At 36.9% G+C, this 21,212-nt stretch overlaps 1 protein-coding gene across 1 annotated transcript; it reads right to left on the bottom strand.

Annotated features, from left to right (window-relative positions):
• Window positions 1–631: 631 nt before the first annotated feature.
• Window positions 632–20,803, bottom strand: cmya5 (cardiomyopathy associated 5). The gene is given in 16 exon segments (XM_046842238.1): window positions 632–2,896; window positions 3,007–3,183; window positions 3,860–3,974; window positions 4,491–4,624; window positions 5,845–5,992; window positions 11,185–11,331; window positions 12,427–12,561; window positions 12,722–12,843; window positions 14,246–14,268; window positions 14,738–14,971; window positions 15,064–15,159; window positions 15,718–17,299; window positions 17,740–19,029; window positions 19,031–19,791; window positions 19,794–20,040; window positions 20,474–20,803. Coding segments are annotated over 16 exon segments (5,574 nt in total). The 5' UTR covers window positions 20,584–20,803; the 3' UTR covers window positions 632–2,643.
• Window positions 20,804–21,212: the final 409 nt, after the last annotated feature.

Raw genomic sequence — 21,212 nt, 5'->3', positions numbered from 1 at the left:
AATAAAACCCCCCAAGCAATGTCCTTTCAAATGGTTTTCTCTTTTAAACTTTTTTTCCTCTCTTATGATGTTTGCATGAGCCACCCAGCTCAAAAAGCACACGAGCCCTTGTAACGTTGCCTGTCCTGTTTTTCTTACTCCTTAAGTATTTTCACATCTTCGTTCTTTACCAGGAATGAGATGAGGGCAGAAATGTCAGGTATGAGAAGATGCTCAGAACAAACACCAAATTATTCTCGAAGTACTGCAAGTGATTCTGGGAAACGAAAACACGTCTTACATTTACAGACAGACGAGCATACTTGTATGTTTTAATGAGCTTGCAAATTTAGCAAAAGGACAAACAGTTCTAAGGAGAATCAAGAGCTGTTCTTTGGAAGAACTGAGATGATTACCATTAGGAATTTCTTTGTCTCTTTCAGAAGCCTGGCAGTGTTTTGGAGGCGCAGGACAACCTGTTTTTGACTGTAAAGCAGATGTCTAATTCCTCTGCTCATAAGACGACTTTTTTTTCCCTTGTTTTTTTTTTTACTGACTGACTGACTGGGGTTCTGTGTTGCAGGCCTAGAAAACACATTTTGTTCATTTCTCCGGTTTGTGTAAAGGCATTCAAAGGAACAAAAAGAAGAACTGAATTACTGCGTGTGGTTTTTATTCTGTTTTTGCTCTATGTGCACATTTCACTAGAGACAATCACTAAGTAAATCCAAGTGTGCTTTCAAATCAGATATTTGTCAGCCTGTAAACTGCTCTCAAAGCTGTGATCTCAGATTTCTGCTTGCACATGGCTTGGAGCTTATATTATTCCAAATGTATAAGTCATTAGTGAAAATCAAGGCTCATTAACAAAACAGTGAATTAAAGCCTACTTTTCAAGGGCCCACATTATAGCACAATGACCTCTTGTGGTAAATAGAATGGTAGTTTAACACGCTATAAACCTGCAATTATACTGTAAAACTATAAAAAGGGAAGTATAGAACTGCTCTGAGATTAATCCCTATGAATCACAAACAACATATAAATATACAATCTATAATCCATGTGAAACAATTCAAATTCGTATTTTTAAGCATTTTCAAGCTGTCAATGAAACGGATCACTTTTAGTCTGTTTTTGCTTCATACGGTTACAAAGAAATAAAGAGAAAAAGACCTTTACAAATTGATGATTAATAACAGCTGGTTACAAGAAAAGAAAATGTTGGGTTTATGAACAATATAATACATTGTGTATGCAAAAAAGGGAATATTAGTAATCAAATCACTAAAAAGAATAAATATAAATAAAATCTATATTCTTGTTAGTTGGAAATGTACATTCGGACGTCTTATCTTGAATCTGTAAAATGAACTTTGACTAAATCACTGTCAATACAGAAATAAAGACCGGCATAGCCAGGCTTCAACATGCAAAAACACTTCAATAACATTTTAATGTATAGGTGAACAGGAAAAACTACTCGAAATTCGAGATTTGGGGTGAAAATACAAAAAACTATGTGGCGTTCAAACTAAATGCTAAAAGTATCCACTCCATTGCACAATTATGTGGCTACAGAGCAACAATGTGATTTTTTGTGTATTAAAGACATCTAGAAAATATAAGGCAGTAATCATTTTAGAGACATATCTGCAAATTAACACGATTATATATGGGACTGCAATCAAATGTTGCTAAAGAACAAAAAAGAGAGTAGGAATTAGCGAGTGAGAAATTTGCCCCTGAACAGAGCAGAAGGACAAAAATAACAAATGCAAAGACCACAGCAGCATCTACTGGTCAGCTATGATGTCAATGGTGCAGGCAAAAGATAGCGATCGTGATTAGCTGTGCAATATAATTCTGTACAAGTATATACTATAATACTACTATCCTATAACACTATACTCCAGCAAACTATTCTATACACTATGCATACTATAGTATACACCTTACACTCCATTGCGTTTAGTAATGCTAATGCTACAAGCTACATCTAGTAATGATAAATGATAGAATAGATAGTGTACATTCACCTTTTCCTTATTTACAACACAGAAAACTAAAAAAGTAACAAACCCTTATACCACATTAATCAATAAAACAAAATAAAAAAATACTTTTAAATAGCAATTTTTGAAAACAATACAAAAGTGAGAAGAATTGCTTTGCACTGTATAACTCCTTTGCGGGAACCTCCAATAAAATTCTCCTTCCCAAGAGCTTTGGTATAACATGATTCATGTCATGTTTTGAATTTGTGTTATATATTTGCATAGAATTGAACAAGAACCTTATGGCTTCTATTATAAAGTTGTTGGGTTTTTTATTTTCAAAAGAAGGTTCCTTTTTGTCAGAACAATAAATAATTTAACACTAAAGATTATTGTTAATTCCAGGCAATTGGTTTTTCGTTCTTGTCCCAGTACAATTCTTTGTTTAGATAAAGATTAGGTTGAATTAAAGGTAGAAGTGCTGGATTTTTTCCAAATACTGTATATCATGTACATATATATATGTATATCAACCTTGAGAAAATGCAAAATCTCAAATTTCTTTCCAAGAACCTAATAAACATTACACACACACAGTGTAACAGATTTCAGATCCCAAGGCCAAGAAGATAAATATGGATTGTCCAGAAATCCAGCGTTGTCTGTGCTACCAGTGCTTGGCAAACTCTGGGACCTCCGTGGTCATCTTAAGCTCCAGGTTGCCAGGTCTCTCCAGGGTAAATACAGGGTAGCAGGGCTGGCTGAAGGCTTGCTGAAATGAGCCCAGACACTGGCCATTCAGAGCGTTGAAGAAGACCAAGCGGCCCTGCGTGAAGTCCAGCAGAGTGCCGATACGAGCAGGAACGTTCGTCACAAAGATATCCGATTCCACGTTGTCATGCAGCAGCTCGAACCTACAGCTTTGAAAATGAACAAGGAAGTGGAATGAGGATAGAGAAACACTCGCATCTCAGCTAAAATAATGATGATGATGATGATGATGATGACGGCATGGATGCAAGTATCAAACCTGATGGATGTGGGCACACAGTGCAGACACCAGGAGGTGCTGCTGTCACCTACAGTGCTGTCTTGTGGTTCTGTCTGATAGGCAACACCAATGCGGTAGGCTGTACAGCCAGCTACCACTGTTTCCCAGTAGTGATATCCAACATGCGGCAGGAGCTCGCCCCTCACTGCTGGACATCTGTCAAGAAAAGTTGGTGAATATGGAAAGAACAGCAATCAAATTCTCAAATGTTACATTTCTATTTACTCATTTACCTTTAAACTCATATAGAAATAAAGTCTAGCTGTTTAATCCTGAAAATGTGACTACGTGATTACAGCTGTTAAGGCCAGTTGTTAACAACGTATTTGTGTTTGTCTTTGATACCACATTTTCTTACATGTAATATAATTTACTATACACTATTTTTAAAGAATATTAAAGAATTACTTGTAAACATAAGACACCAAAGTAGACTTCTAATACACACTAAGTGTGTTCTGGGAAAACATCAAATTTCTTTGTCCATAGTAATCACTCATGCTAATTTTACATTTACTACATTTAGCAGACATCCTTATCCAGACCACCTTACAGAAGCACTTAGCGAAGAAGTCGAGATCTTCGTGATAGTATAAATAGATCAGGATCTAATAATACTATTAGCTAAAATTATATTAGCAAGGAATTCTTTTCAGTTTGTACAGCAATGAAAATCATAAAATTCAAGTGTTTTTCATTCATTTGTTTGGTCTTTAGGTAGTTCTTTTAAACAAAAAAAAGTGACCAGTGGTAAATATATGTTAGATAAAAACCAATAAGCATGGAAGGAGCTATTGCTTAAAAATAAAGTCAAATAAATGTTAGCTCTTACTCGATAAGGGTGGGCATCTTATTGTAGGATTTCACAGGATACTGCACAGAGTTCTTGTCCTCAGAAATTTTAAGCACAATATTAGCTGTTTCACTCAGTAAGTGGAACCTGGTACCTAAACGGTAAAAAAGAAATAAAAATAAATAAATAAATAAATAAATAAATAAATAAAACCAGACTGAAAATTTTGCATCGACACAGAGACTCATGGGACAATAATTCATTATATCTATTAATCTGTCTATATTCTATATGCAGCAAAGTTTGTGGACACCAGACAATAAGCTTCTTATATGCGTTTCAAACAGTTTATTAACAGATTAAGCCACAAGGGTGTTAGTAAAGTCAGGTACTGATGAAGGATGAAGATGTCTGGGGTGCAATCAAAATTTCAATTCATCCTAAAGATGTTTAATAGGGTTGAGCTCAGAGCTCAAGATCTTTCACGTTAAACCATGTAAACCATATCCACATGGAGACCGCTTTGTGAACAGGGGTATGTATATGTATATGTATGTATGTATGTATGTATGTATGTATGTATGTGCATATGTATATGTATATATGAAACAACAACACACACCCCGATTACGTTAAAGAAATAAAATACTGAGATGGTCTCAGCTCTAACCTCGTGTTGAGATGAGAGCTGCCTCACTCTGGTCACTGGCTCCAACCCTGTTCACTGATTTGATGTAAAAGAGGAAGTTCTCATTGGGCTGCAAGAGGACCTTGTGCTCATAGCCTTTTATCCCAGACACAGACCTGAGAGGAAAGAAGATTATCAGTTAGTATCATCTTATTCTAAAGCATCCAATTATGTATGCTGTTTCAGGCATAACTGCAAATAGCAGTAGTCCTGACTCATAGATGTCAATAGGTTTCGCTTGACACGGTTAGGTCAGAAAGTCCATTATACATATGTCTGTATTTGTTAGTACTTTATAGGGCAATACATACGAACAGCAAGACGTCGTTAAAAAAAATCCTAATAGTATAAACCAAATTATATTTAAAAAGTATTAAAATTAGTATAAAGCAAAATTAATGTTAAGGAAATATTTTTTTTCTTCTATCTACTCCATATATAATGTTACCACCCCAAAGTAGATATTTTTTTTTAGCATGTCCCGACTTTTCTATTTTTCTTATACCACAGCAAATTGCCAACAACTGTTTTTTTTAGATATGTTAATGAATGACAGCTATTTTTTTAATCATTTATACAGACATATAAAGTTCCTTTAATCATTTACATCATAGCATTTATGAAATTATATTTCCTCAATTTTTATTCCCTCACTCATTTTTTTTCTCTCAACGTTGCTACAAAAAAATAAAAATAAATAAATAAATAAAAAATAAAAAAAACCTTGTCATGTTACCGACTCTATTTTGCTTTTGTTTCCATGAAAGTTTTAAATTGGTGAAATTCATCCCTTCAGACACAGGAGTCATTTTTCAGCCTTCCCAATGGCCAACATAGACTGGCCCTGCGTCAATACCACAAATAGAAAATGTTTTGACATTTGAGTGCCATCCACTTTTGCAAAAAAAACAAAAAACAACTAGAATTTTTTTTTTTTTTTACTTTATTTAAAAAGTTGGGGAAAAAACCCTGTAAGAAAAGGATCTCTCAACTCTGTCATTTCTCATTCTCTCATTTCTGTCTCATCTTGAGACATATTATTTGGCTGAAGTGCTACTGAGTGTATTATAAATTTATATTATAAAGTATACAGTGTAATCATGTAATTTCAACATTTGTTCATTTCTTACATTTCCATTATAGATGAGAACTCTGCATACAGTTCTCAGTCCTGGAAAACATTTTTGTCATTCACACTATCACATACTCCCCAGAACCAACAGACTGAGAATAAGTAGAAAAAGACTGAAGTATTGTTTAACAAGAATCGTATGGGAATGACAGAATCTCTCCAGTTCATGATGAGTAGCTAAAGAGTGTAGTATTTTACATGTACCTGAGACCCTCTCCCTCAAGGGCATATTGGCGGCAATACTCTAGTGTGAAAGTCTCTGCAGCACTGGGCTGAGATGAGCTCCAGCGGATTGTAGCGGAGTCCCACAATACTGTGCAAGCTTCTGGGTTAATCACTGGAACAGATGGGGCTGTCCAGACAAACAAAGAGAAGGATTAACTGTACTCTAATTAAATGGCTAAGAAAATACAGTATTAAGTATTACTAATTTGCATGAACAGATTTCTATAATATGCGGTAAACATATTCAATCAGTATATAGTGTTGTGACACTATTTGTGTATGTATATATATATATATATATATATATATATATATATATATATATATATATATATATATATATATACAGGAGTGCAAATTATTAGGCAAATGAGTATTTTGACCACATCATCCTCGTTATGCATGTTGTCTTACTCCAAGCTGTATAGGCTGGAAAGCCTACTACCAATTAAGCATATTAGGTGATGTGCATCTCTGTAATGAGAAGGGTGTGGTCTAATGACATCAACACCCTATATCAGGTGTGCATAATTATTAGGCAACTTCCTTTCCTTTGGCAAAATGGGTCAAAAGAAGGACTTGACAGGCTCAGAAAAGTCAAAAATAGTGAGATATATTGCAGAGGGATGCAGCAGTCTTAAAATAGCCAAGCTTCTGAAGCGTGATCATCGAACAATCAAGCGTTTCATTCAAAATAGTCAACAGGGTCGCAAGAAGCGTGTGGAAAAACCAAGGCGCAAAATAACTGCCCGTGAACTGAGAAAAGTCAAGCGTGCAGCTGCCAAGATGCCACTTGCCACCAGTTTGGCCATATTTCAGAGCTGCAACATCACTGAGTGCCCAAAAGCACAAGGTGTGCAATACTCAGAGACATGGCCAAGGTAAGAAAGGCAGAAAGTCGACCACCACTGAACAAGACACACAAGCTGAAACGTCAAGACTGGGCCAAGAAATATCTCAAGACTGATTTTTCTAAGGTTTTATGGACTGATGAAATGAGAGTGAGTCTTGATGGGCCAGATGGATGGGCCCGTGGCTGGATTGGTAAAGGGCAGAGAGCTCCAGTCCGACTCAGACGCCAGCAAGGTGGAGGTGGAGTACTGGTTTGGGCTGGTATCATCAAAGATGAGCTTGTGGGGCCTTTTCGGGTTGAGGATGGAGTCAAGCTGAACTCCCAGTCCTACTGCCAGTTTCTGGAAGACACCTTCTTCAAGCAGTGGTACAGGAAGAAGTCTGCATCCTTCAAGAAAACATGATTTTCATGCAGGACAATGCTCCATCACACACGTCCAAGTACTCCACAGCGTGGCTGGCAAGAAAGGGTATAAAAGAAGAAAATCTAATGATATGGCCTCCTTGTTCACCTGATCTGAACCCCATTGAGAACCTGTGGTCCATCATCAAATGTGCGATTTACAAGGAGGAAAACAGTACACCTCTCTGAACAGTGTCTGGGAGGCTGTGGTTGCTGCTGCATGCAATGTTGATGGTGAACAGATCAAAACACTGACAGAATCCATGGATGGCAGGCTTTTGAGTGTCCTTGCAAAGAAAGGTGGCTATATTGGTCACTGATTTGTTTTTGTTTGGTTTTGAATGTCAGAAATGTATATTTGTGAATGTTGAGATGTTATATTGGTTTCACTGGTAAAAATAAATAATTGAAATGGGTATGAATTTGTTTTTGTTGTTGCCTAATAATTATGCACAGTAATAGTCACCTGCACACACAGATATCCCCTAAAATAGCTAAAACTAAAACTACTTCCAAAAATATTCAGCTTTGATATTAATGAGTTTTTTGTGTTCATTGAGAACATGGTTGTTGTTCAAATTAAATCCTCAAATAAAATTAATCCTCAAAAATACAACTTGCCTAATAATTCTGCACTCCTGTATATATATATATATATATATATATATATATATAGTTGGACTTCCTTTTCAAAGTAGCTCTGTAAGTTTGGGTTGCGAAAAGTAAGGTTTTTCACAAACCTACAACCTGTCAATCACAATGTGTTTATATTCCTGCTATATCTGTTTATATTTATAGAATGGAATAGAGTTTATTTGTCACATATACATTACAGCACACTAAAAATCTTTTCTTTACATAAACCTGGGGTCAGAGCGCAGGGTCAGCCATGATACAACACACCTGTATTTACTCTACTGTAAAGGATTTTCTTCCACAACCCCACAACTGCAGTTGGGCAGATTGGCTATAATATACTGCCCCTCAGTGTGAATGTGTGTGTATATATATATATACAGGAGTGCAAATTATTAGGCAAATGAGTATTTTGACCACATCATCCTCGTTATGCATGTTGTCTTACTCCAAGCTGTATAGGCTGGAAAGCCTACTACCAATTAAGCATATTAGGTGATGTGCATCTCTGTAATGAGAAGGGTGTGGTCTAATGACATCAACACCCTATATCAGGTGTGCATAATTATTAGGCAAATGAGTATTTTGACCACATCATCCTCGTTATGCATGTTGTCTTACTCCAAGCTGTATAGGCTGGAAAGCCTACTACCAATTAAGCATATTAGGTGATGTGCATCTCTGTAATGAGAAGGGTGTGGTCTAATGACATCAACACCCTATATCAGGTGTGCATAATTATTAGGCAAATGAGTATTTTGACCACATCATCCTCGTTATGCATGTTGTCTTACTCCAAGCTGTATAGGCTGGAAAGCCTACTACCAATTAAGCATATTAGGTGATGTGCATCTCTGTAATGAGAAGGGTGTGGTCTAATGACATCAACACCCTATATCAGGTGTGCATAATTATTAGGCAAATGAGTATTTTGACCACATCATCCTCGTTATGCATGTTGTCTTACTCCAAGCTGTATAGGCTGGAAAGCCTACTACCAATTAAGCATATTAGGTGATGTGCATCTCTGTAATGAGAAGGGTGTGGTCTAATGACATCAACACCCTATATCAGGTGTGCATAATTATTAGGCAAATGAGTATTTTGACCACATCATCCTCGTTATGCATGTTGTCTTACTCCAAGCTGTATAGGCTGGAAAGCCTACTACCAATTAAGCATATTAGGTGATGTGCATCTCTGTAATGAGAAGGGTGTGGTCTAATGACATCAACACCCTATATCAGGTGTGCATAATTATTAGGCAACTTCCTTTCCTTTGGCAAAATGGGTCAAAAGAAGGACTTGACAGGCTCAGAAAAGTCAAAAATAGTGAGATATATTGCAGAGGATGCAGCAGTCTTAAAATAGCCAAGCTTCTGAAGCGTGATCATCGAACAATCAAGCGTTTCATTCAAAATAGTCAACAGGGTCGCAAGAAGCGTGTGGAAAAACCAAGGCGCAAAATAACTGCCCGTGAACTGAGAAAAGTCAAGCGTGCAGCTGCCAAGATGCCACTTGCCACCAGTTTGGCCATATTTCAGAGCTGCAACATCACTGAGTGCCCAAAAGCACAAGGTGTGCAATACTCAGAGACATGGCCAAGGTAAGAAAGGCAGAAAGTCGACCACCACTGAACAAGACACACAAGCTGAAACGTCAAGACTGGGCCAAGAAATATCTCAAGACTGATTTTTCTAAGGTTTTATGGACTGATGAAATGAGAGTGAGTCTTGATGGGCCAGATGGATGGGCCCGTGGCTGGATTGGTAAAGGGCAGAGAGCTCCAGTCCGACTCAGACGCCAGCAAGGTGGAGGTGGAGTACTGGTTTGGGCTGGTATCATCAAAGATGAGCTTGTGGGGCCTTTTCGGGTTGAGGATGGAGTCAAGCTGAACTCCCAGTCCTACTGCCAGTTTCTGGAAGACACCTTCTTCAAGCAGTGGTACAGGAAGAAGTCTGCATCCTTCAAGAAAAACATGATTTTCATGCAGGACAATGCTCCATCACACACGTCCAAGTACTCCACAGCGTGGCTGGCAAGAAAGGGTATAAAAGAAGAAAATCTAATGATATGGCCTCCTTGTTCACCTGATCTGAACCCCATTGAGAACCTGTGGTCCATCATCAAATGTGCGATTTACAAGGAGGAAAACAGTACACCTCTCTGAACAGTGTCTGGGAGGCTGTGGTTGCTGCTGCATGCAATGTTGATGGTGAACAGATCAAAACACTGACAGAATCCATGGATGGCAGGCTTTTGAGTGTCCTTGCAAAGAAAGGTGGCTATATTGGTCACTGATTTGTTTTGTTTGGTTTTGAATGTCAGAAATGTATATTTGTGAATGTTGAGATGTTATATTGGTTTCACTGGTAAAAATAAATAATTGAAATGGGTATGAATTTGTTTTTGTTGTTGCCTAATAATTATGCACAGTAATAGTCACCTGCACACACAGATATCCCCTAAAATAGCTAAAACTAAAACTACTTCCAAAAATATTCAGCTTTGATATTAATGAGTTTTTTGTGTTCATTGAGAACATGGTTGTTGTTCAAATTAAATCCTCAAATAAAATTAATCCTCAAAAATACAACTTGCCTAATAATTCTGCACTCCCTGTATATATATATATATATATATATATATATATATATAGTTGGACTTCCTTTTCAAAGTAGCTCTGTAAGTTTGGGTTGCGAAAAGTAAGGTTTTTCACAAACCTACAACCTGTCAATCACAATGTGTTTATATTCCTGCTATATCTGTTTATATTTATAGAATGGAATAGAGTTTATTTGTCACATATACATTACAGCACACTAAAAATCTTTTCTTTACATAAACCTGGGGTCAGAGCGCAGGGTCAGCCATGATACAACACACCTGTATTTACTCTACTGTAAAGGATTTTCTTCCACAACCCCACAACTGCAGTTGGGCAGATTGGCTATAATATACTGCCCCTCAGTGTGAATGTGTGTGTATGCGCATACGTGGCCCATTGCAATTAAAATTCTCTCTCAGCAGTGTTACTAGAATTGGCTGCAGAATTAATGCAGTAAATTGTTTACTGAAAAGGTACATTTGCGATAGTTGCTCTGTGTCTTTTTTGTATATTATGGTCTCTAACATCTCTCTGGCTTCTACCATTTCCACAGAAAAATGACTGAAACACGCCCTACAATGCTATTTTTAGAAGAGCTCTCAGACTCGAAGCATTTACTTTTAATGCAGAATAAATATTTGACTATATTTGACTTGACTGGAGAAGACTTTTGCAGTATTGTGTATATTTGTTAGACTGCATCTCTTCTAATGTCAGATTGAATTTTATTTTAAATACATTAGCAATTACCATTTTAGATAATCTTCTATAAAAATAATTAGCATGAATAAGTACAACTTATACTGTACACCCCACTGACCTGTTCTGAAAGGAAGTCTTTCGCTTGGCAGACTGCATCCAGTGTAGTTCACTGCCATCACCCACACCTTATAGCACTTATCTGGCTCCAGCTCTTCTAGATTACAGTGACTCTCCTTCACCGTCACTCTGTATTCCTCAGAGATGGCTACAGGTAATAATGACATAAGATGACCAAAACAACCAGAACAGCCATCTAATTAATTTTAAACAAATATAGATTTATCTAATAATAGGTAGTGGTTCAGAAAGGAACAGAACCCAATGGGGGGAAATATTCCATATTTTCTATTAGTTAATGTTCCTACTAGAACATTCTTAATCATTTGTTTCATTTAACAGCACAAAACAACTCATTAGGACAGCACACTGTACAACTTATCCACTTATAATTATATTTGATGTCACTGAACATCCATGAAACATGTTATTATAAGCCTTATAAGCAGCTGTTTTTTATTTTTTTTCATCTTTCTTGTTACTGAAAATAAAAATGTCACAAACAGGGCAACTCAAAGAGTTTTCGGGTTTGTTTAATCAAGACAGAACACTTGACCATATGCGTTTATGTGAAACTTTTAACTTTGAATCTATTACTACTGAAATAATAAAGTATTCGAATGGGCAGATTAAAAGAAACCTATAATTTGCCTTGCAGCCAGAATGACCTTGTGAGCTGTCGCTGTTTAATTCATAGCTAACAATGTAAGTGTACACACATGTAGTGCATATTTGAAAACCAGTACTTATGTGTTTCATATTCTTAGCTAATACTGTGGATGTTACTTCTTATTATTGACTACTGTTTTTGATTATCAAATTGGTTTATGTAATTTTCTAATTATGTTCTCACAAATGTACTGGGTATTTAAGGTAAATGTGTATCACGTGAAAATGATGCTTTCAATAAAGTTCCAAGAAAAATAAACCCAAGTACAATATAAATGCAAAATGTAAGTATTAAAAAAGAAGATTTAAAAAAAAAAAAAGGAAATACTGTGTAAATAAAATATGTTTTGACAGTTAATGTCCAGAAACAGTTTATTAACTCTCTGAACCAATAAATTAATAATTCTCTGCATTAAACTCAATCATAGCAATTATAAGCTAGTAGCAATTTCCATATTCACTATCTAGTCCTAGGACATCTAACTAGTTCTCCACCAACTTCCTTCAGACAAGAGCAAACACTGGTAAAGCATGTCAGTAGTGTTGCTATAAATTTGATTTCACACTGTCGTACCTCCTTGAGGCTCTTCCATGCAGTAGACCTGAAAACAGTCAATGATGTCTCCTTCATTTACTGTCCAGTACACAGTGACGGAGGTGCTTGTGGCAGAATTAGCCTCCTGTAGCTGAAGATGGGGTTGCTGGGGCACTATTAATAGCAGAAGCAAACAGAATGTTCACAATCTGATAGATTGATAGCATGTTGGGTTAAACTGGAATAAATAGATTTAGTTTTTCCTTTTTAATAACAATGTTATATCTTACTCCAGTCATGATTCAAGAGGGTCTATGTTATATTAAGAACATACCTGGAATCACTTGACGGTTTTTCTTCTCATTTCCAGTGGTGCCTTTGGCATAATCTTCAAATACAAGCAAGCCTCGTGGGCCAAGCTCTAGAGACATGGCCGAGTCTAAAGCTGTTTTTAACCTGCCATAAATCAATAACACATTTAAGTATAAAAAGTTATTTATTTACAGTATATAAATGTGTATTATCCTGCATGGCTCTCACATGCTGTATAATTATTAACTCACATGCTCACATTTCTAATTCTGAAATACAGTGTAAACTCCCACATTCATTTTAGCTTCTGAACCACAGTGCTGTATTTACATGCAGAATAGAAAAATCAAAAATAAACCCCGAGCAAATAATTAGGCACATCAGAAAAGCTGCAATAAAAGACATCAGCAAACACTTCATCTTCTTTACTGCAGACATTTCAAATTTGAAACATATTGTATTCATAATTTATCAAGCACTGTGACAGAGTTTACTGAGATCAATCCAAGTGCAAAACACTCATTAGTTACCTCATTTCAATGTCTTTGTATGACTGGGGATTGAAGAAAAAGACATCTGATTTAATACAGTTCCTTCTGATGAATTAATTTCACATCCAGCAATATGATAATCAAATTAAATGTTATTCTTTTACGCAATATCAGGCAGATCATTTTACAAGAAAATGACCAAACTACAGTGTTGGCAGAGCTTAAAGGTGCAGGCTACTAGAGCAAACCTGCAAAATATGTAGAATATGGTTTACAAAAATCATTATTTTGTACTATGTGGCTGAGAAAACCATATGTGAAAGTGTTATAGTCCATATTGCATGTACTGTATGTTGGTACATGGGTGTCTGTTTCATAGACCAAGAGAAAAACAATTAAGAAAAATGTATGTCCTCATTATTCTCTAAGCTAAATAGCAGCATTTAAAGTATATTGAATATTGGTGATATAATTAAGCATGGCTTGAAATATTAAAGAAAATTATACCAATTAAAATGAAAACACTCACCAACAAAAATGCTAACTCATCTGTCTCTTCCATCTCCTTTCTTCTCATTTCCAGTGGTGCCTTTGGCATAATCTTCAAATACAAGCAAGCCTCGTGGGCCAAGCTCTAGAGACATGGCCGAGTCTAAAGCTGTTTTTAACCTGCCATAAATCAATAACACATTTAAGTATAAAAAGTTATTTATTTACAGTATATAAATGTGTATTATCCTGCATGGCTCTCACATGCTGTATAATTATTAACTCACATGCTCACATTTCTAATTCTGAAATACAGTGTAAACTCCCACATTCATTTTAGCTTCTGAACCACAGTGCTGTATTTACATGCAGAATAGAAAAATCAAAAATAAACCCCGAGCAAATAATTAGGCACATCAGAAAAGCTGCAATAAAAGACATCAGCAAACACTTCATCTTCTTTACTGCAGACATTTCAAATTTGAAACATATTGTATTCATAATTTATCAAGCACTGTGACAGAGTTTACTGAGATCAATCCAAGTGCAAAACACTCATTAGTTACCTCATTTCAATGTCTTTGTATGACTGGGGATTGAAGAAAAAGACATCTGATTTAATACAGTTCCTTCTGATGAATTAATTTCACATCCAGCAATATGATAATCAAATTAAATGTTATTCTTTTACGCAATATCAGGCAGATCATTTTACAAGAAAATGACCAAACTACAGTGTTGGCAGAGCTTAAAGGTGCAGGCTACTAGAGCAAACCTGCAAAATATGTAGAATATGGTTTACAAAAATCATTATTTTGTACTATGTGGCTGAGAAAACCATATGTGAAAGTGTTATAGTCCATATTGCATGTACTGTATGTTGGTACATGGGTGTCTGTTTCATAGACCAAGAGAAAAACAATTAAGAAAAATGTATGTCGCCTCATTATTCTCTAAGCTAAATAGCAGCATTTAAAGTATATTGAATATTGGTGATATAATTAAGCATGGCTTGAAATATTAAAGAAAATTATACCAATTAAAATGAAAACACTCACCAACAAAAATGCTAACTCATCTGTCTCTTCCATCTCCTTTGTTGTCATCTCCATTGCCTCTTTAGCAGAGTCATTGTTCTCTTGGAAAGACACAATTTGATCGTAAAGCTGCTCAAGTTTGGCTTTCTTTTCCTCTTCCATACTCAGCGACATTTCATTGTACCTCTCCATCACTAGCTTTAATGTCTCCTCATTTTGCTCATCTAAGACTTTCTCACCATCCTTGCACTTATCCTTTGTGACAAGACATTGACACATTTACATCTATTTGGTCTTTGCTACGATCAAAGGTTTTTAATATTAACTCAGCATTTAAATAAATATACCTCCACAGAGTTGTACGCCAGCTCAAGTTCCGATACCATATCCTCAATATTTTCTGATCTTTCTTGTAAAACTGAGATCCAGTTACTCAACTGATCCTAGAAATAGAATAAAATAATAAAAAATACTTTTCATACCTTGATATTAACATACACAGTTTTACATAGTCACCATATCCTTCTTGGATGTGGGACGGTTCTGTGCTTTTTAAAGATCAAAATCTTCAAAATCAAGACAAAATCTTCTGACAGACAAAATCTGTTTGTTTTCAAAGATGAATTATATATGTCTATTTCTGCAATGTGTTTCCTCAGAACTTACTGAGTTATGTTAACAGTATTTTAAAAACTATCAACAGGCATTGAAATGAAAAGTAAGTAATAAATACTGCATGTAAGTTATACAAGGCTTTAAATGTGAAGAGTCACTGGCTCTGCATCAAAAGAAATAACTGTTGGTGAATTCATGATCCAAGTTTTCCCAAGAGAACTCGATATAGATCAGATTTCAGCCTGCTGTCAAGAGATGATGTCATGGAGGACCACGGAGGAACATTCCTACCGATATACACCATAATTTCCATCGGGTTATGATCATATCACGGTGGAAACTATTAAGTGTATAGGTAGGAATGTTTGAAGTGAAAAGGAACTTACCTTAATGTCTTCGAATGCTTTGTCCAGTGTTGACACCTTATGATTTTCATGGCCGCCATCACTCACTAATATCGGGCAATGGCAGACAAGGCAGAATGCATCCATTGGCTGTATTTCTTTTTTTTTCTCCAGTTGCTTGAGCTCTGATATTTGGGTATCATCCAAGTCCTCGATAAACTCATAGTCTGTTTCAGTTGTTGGCACAAGAGCTTGATCCTGAAAGCGTTCCTTATATTCTTTACCTGCAGTTACTTCAGACTCTGATTGTCTTGCATCTTGCTCAGTGACCATCTCATAATCTAGCTCCTCGTATATTTCCTTTTGCAATTCTGGCTCTGCCAAATCTTGGCAAAACCCAGAGAGGTCTTCCAGTGGACTGAAACTACGTAACGTTGAAAATCCTTTATCCATTTTTTTGTTTAGCTCCAGAGCAGAGTTATCATTTACTTTAATGTATTCAACTTCTTCTAAAGGTGAAGTCCTCATTGTTAAGTCCTCTTTTTCCATTGGAGGGGAAGGACTTGCAGACTCCAGAGTTCTCCATAACTCTTCTTTGTGTGTATCCTTTAGAAGTATTTTTTTCGATTTACTTTCACTTTTTCCCTTCACCTCTTGTACCACTTTAGAGACCCCATCTACTTTTTCTAAAGCTAACGGATACAGAGGTTTAAGGGCCTCAACGGTGGTCTCTAAGTTTCTTCTGCCTGTTGCTACCTCCCTCATCTCACCGTCCTGTTCCTTTCGTACAGGTGGTGGCGCAATAACATGGCATGAGTCATCTGTTTTTGTAGCAGGAACGGGTGGAATCATCTTAATTTCAGCATGTGAGTTTAAAATACTGATATCTGTCAACTTAAGGTTTCCTTCCTTGCTTACTTCCTCATCGACCACTGCTTCTGCCACATCTCTTTCTGTGATTTCTGGAACAGGACATGCTACAGAAATTTCTTGTTTTATTGTTACAACATCGCTTTCAGCCTCCTTGGGTTCTCCATAGATCGCTATGAATTTATCATTACTTGTTGGTATCTCTGAGCTTTTCTCCAATTTATCAAACTTTTCAGGTTTAACGACAAATTTGGCTGCATTATTTGAACTTTCCACCGCTGAGGCTGGATCTATTGTTTCTGTGCTCTCTCTTGTTACACTGTCTGAAATCTTTCTATCAAACACTATGTCTTTTTCAGTCCGTTCTTTTATATTTTCTGTGGCTTCAACCTTGATTTCTTGAACTTTCTCTTTACTTCTAGCTGCGTCGCTTACCAATAATTCCTCCAAAACTTTCTGTTCACTTATAGTTTTAATATCAGCTTTGATGTCACTGTTCAGAGCTCCTCTTGCATCATCACCTTTTGTCTCTTGTACTATGCTTTTGTCAGTGACTTTCTCCTGCTTCTTACTTTCAGGGAAAATGGACTGGGCTACATTATCTTTCGGGCCTTCCACTACATCAGGTGTTATCTTACTCTTGAGAACTTCAGATTTGCTTTCTGGTTCTGCTTTAAGAACTTTCACTTGTTCAGGAATTGTTTCACCAGAGTGCTTGGTCACATCTTCACTTTTACTAGTTTGGAGATCTTTTCTTGATGTACACATTCAGTTTCTTCAGCTAAAGTTGTTGCTGATGTATCTTTTACATGTTCATGTATATCATTCACTAAATTAGGTTTAGCTATATCTTGTGTTGTAGATGAAACTTGCTGACCCTGGTCTGATGCTTCTTCCTTGTTGATAATAATGGTATCTTGAAGTTCAGCTATCTTATCAGTCACCTTTTTTCATAATTTTTACTGGCTGTTCCTGCAGGACCTCAGGTTTATCATGCAAATCAGTCTCTGCTTTGTTTACCAAACTGCTAGAACCCTGTTTCTCCATGAGCTTTATTTCTAGAACTTTGCTCTCTTGTTACACTGTCTGAAATCTTTCTATCAAACACTATGTCTTTTTCAGTCCGTTCTTTTATATTTTCTGTGGCTTCAACCTTGATTTCTTGAACTTTCTCTTTACTTCTAGCTGCGTCACACCAATAATTCCTCCAAAACTTTCTGTTCACTTATAGTTTTAATATCAGCTTTGATGTCACTGTTCAGAGCTCCTCTTGCATCATCACCTTTTGTCTCTTGTACTATGCTTTTGTCAGTGACTTTCTCCTGCTTCTTACTTTCAGGGAAAATGGACTGGGCTACATTATCTTTCGGGCCTTCCACTACATCAGGTGTTATCTTACTCTTGAGAACTTCAGATTTGCTTTCTGGTTCTGCTTTAAGAACTTTCACTTGTTCAGGAATTGTTTCACCAGAGTGCTTGGTCACATCTTCACTTTTTATTAGTTTGGAGATCTTTTCTTGATGTACACATTCAGTTTCTTCAGCTAAAGTTGTTGCTGATGTATCTTTTACATGTTCATGTATATCATTCACTAAATTAGGTTTAGCTATATCTTGTGTTGTAGATGAAACTTGCTGACCCTGGTCTGATGCTTCTTCCTTGTTGATAATAATGGTATCTTGAAGTTCAGCTATCTTATCAGTCACCTTTTTTTCATAATTTTTTACTGGCTGTTCCTGCAGGACCTCAGGTTTATCATGCAAATCAGTCTCTGCTTTGTTTACCAAACTGCTAGAACCCTGTTTCTCCATGAGCTTTATTTCTAGAACTTTGCTCTGTTGTCCATCTTCAATTGACATAATTTTATCTGATTCCCTATATGCTTTCAAAGGAATTTTGTCAGATAAGACAATTTTTGGGAATTTACAGCCAGTTTTCATATCACAATCTTCACATCCCTCCAAAGTTTCACATGTAACTGCCATACAACCAGTCTTTAGTCCCTTACAACCTTCACAGTCCTGTGCAGAATATGAAGGCTGGCATTCATCCTGAATAACATCTTTGCTCTCTATCTCCACTTGATTGGCACCAGCATCCTCTTTTTGAGGAGCATCATCTTCCTTAACACGTATTAAACATCCAGTGATTTCAAATTTATTTTGTGGCCAAATCACTCGGTCACCCTCTGGAGTATCAACGTCATGTAGGTCTTCGACCACTGGAGTGTCATCTTTCAATATGAATTTCTCCAGGTAGCCATCACCATCATCTGAATCAGAAAAGCGTCTTTTAAATGACTTTTCAGAAACAACACTTTCGACGTCAGAGGCATCTTCATCCCTTTTTATGGCTCCAGTGGCATCCTCATAAAGGTCTGAGTAATGGAAGGACATGGCTCTCGGCTCATCAAGGAGATCTTGATCTATGATCTTGGGTGGACCAGGAGGAAGAAAAATAGGAGTAAGGATAGTCTCCTGGCTCGAATAAATCTGAACCACACTCTTTGAGTTTTTTTACACTTCCACTTGCATGTTCCTTGTCTTCTTTATGGTGCGATTGATATTCAGGTTCTGCGTTGCAACTTGCTCCATAAAACACTTCATCCAGATGATCATCTGCAATTTCGACCTCAGTGACAATGACAAAGGTATCCTCATCAACTGAGTCCTCTGCCTCTTGTTCTTCTGCAGGCATCTGTGTTTCCTCTTGCTCTGTATCTTGTGTAGACTCAGCCCTCTTAGACTTACCATCTGCTGCATGTTGATCAAGCAGTGTGAATTTCTCTAAGTAGTCCATATCAGTTTCATCTTTCTTTAGCTGCTTATTAGCAGGGGTCTGAGATAAGCCGCTTTGACGATCATCTTGAATTTCCTGATTGTCTATGACCTCAGGAATGGTGGTGGGTACTCGGCTTTGATGTTTGCATTTAGTTTTGATCTTTGGTGTGTCCTCCAAGTAGGACAAATTATCCGCCAATTCTGTACTGCATTCCTCGTCCACTGTAGGAAGTTTAGAAGGTACTACAATATTAAGGATTTCAAAGCCCTCAGAAATCAGGTTAAAAAGCTCTTGATCCTTGTCTGGTTTTCCCTCTGCTGTTTGACCATCCTCTGAATCTTCACATCTTATATTTGGCAATGACACCTCCATCATTGCAGGTCTCTCCTCTCCTATTGCAGCGCCTGACAATCTGGAGCCTGGGCGGCGAAACCTGTCTCCCAGCTTCCCTCTGCTGCTGGTTTTTTCCTTCTTCTCACCTTGTCTTCATCCATAATGATAACTATATTACCCTGTGTCCCCGAACCCTCCAGGCTGAATGAATCTGATGGAGAGCTTGCTTCTGAGGCCCATGGTGTTGAACATCTGCTTGATGCAGTCTCCCAAACAATCCCGCTGTCCTCACTCTGCACCGTCACCATGGAGAATGATGGGTCCACCATCAGACACTGAAACTTTGGTTTTACAGCTGGATCTTGGACAACTTCCTTTAAACTGTTTAAAAGCAAAGCAGGGGTTATAACACGTTCACTATGATGTGAAACGGTATGTTGGAGAACATGGTACAGCAACTTGAGAACATTTTGAGTGACGAGCGGTTAACTAAATGTGTTGCGACACTGAAATTTGTATCTCTGCAATACATTAGATATTTTGCTGGCTGAAAGATATATTAATATAATATTTACATACAGTGATGCCCTATTTGTGTTCTATTATGGATAACAGGTGTTGTATGAGACGTAAGAGATACAAGTTAGGTTGTGTTTCATTTTCCCTAATTTATTGATAATCTTTAAAATAACAATTTAAAACAAATATTTAAGCCAAATTCACTAATAAATAGTTAAATCTAGTTTTTTTTTTGTGCCCTACTCATAGTTTTTAATGTTTTTCAATGAAGCTACAAACATGCATTAGTCACTACCTGTTGTGAAGTTCCTCAACCTCTTCGTCGACTATATTGGCAGCCTCTGTCCCATCGTCCTGAATCTCTGGATCGATCCGGTCTCCGTCCTCTTGCATATGAGTCTCCATTTTGTCAGCCAAAAAATAAAATAAAATGTAAAAAACCCAGTGGAAGTTATTTTACTTTTTTATTTAAAGGAGTGCAGCTTCGTGTCAGGACCATCGCAAGTGGAGTGCGGTTCGCCTTACTCAGCGTGAGCTCGAAATAGAATGCAGTGTATTCTTGAGAGCTCGGCGCACGCAGTGTGGGGGAATCAAAACCCAGGAAGAAACCTTATTCCTTTTTTCAGAAAAGTTTTCAGACCAGCTGGGTCTTCTCTCGTGTTTTTAATACAGCAAAAGAAGCTAAATGATGAGGAGCGATGTTTAGAGGATAAAGTAGAAGGGCGCTTTGGTGTGTAATATGACACTGGTTGGACTCTTCCATGTTTTGGGGAAGGCCTGGAGTACTGCACTGCCAAGAGCTAATTTTACACCACAAACTCTTTACTCAGATTCCCCAGAATACACTCAGTGCTTAAACCACAATCCAGTGTGTCATTTCATTACACTCGAAAAACTGTAGTTCAATTCGGTTTCATTCACCACAAAAAAAATAAATAAATACAAAAATTTCCATTCAAAGTACCAGTACTAATAAAAATGTTTGATTTGTTTTAAAGTAACATTTCACTGAACATTCTACAGTGGTCCCCTAT

Source organism: Silurus meridionalis, chromosome 27 (genome assembly GCF_014805685.1).
Source record: "Silurus meridionalis isolate SWU-2019-XX chromosome 27, ASM1480568v1, whole genome shotgun sequence".
Taxonomy (NCBI): domain Eukaryota; kingdom Metazoa; phylum Chordata; class Actinopteri; order Siluriformes; family Siluridae; genus Silurus; species Silurus meridionalis.
This window is presented reverse-complemented; position numbering and strand designations above follow the sequence as displayed.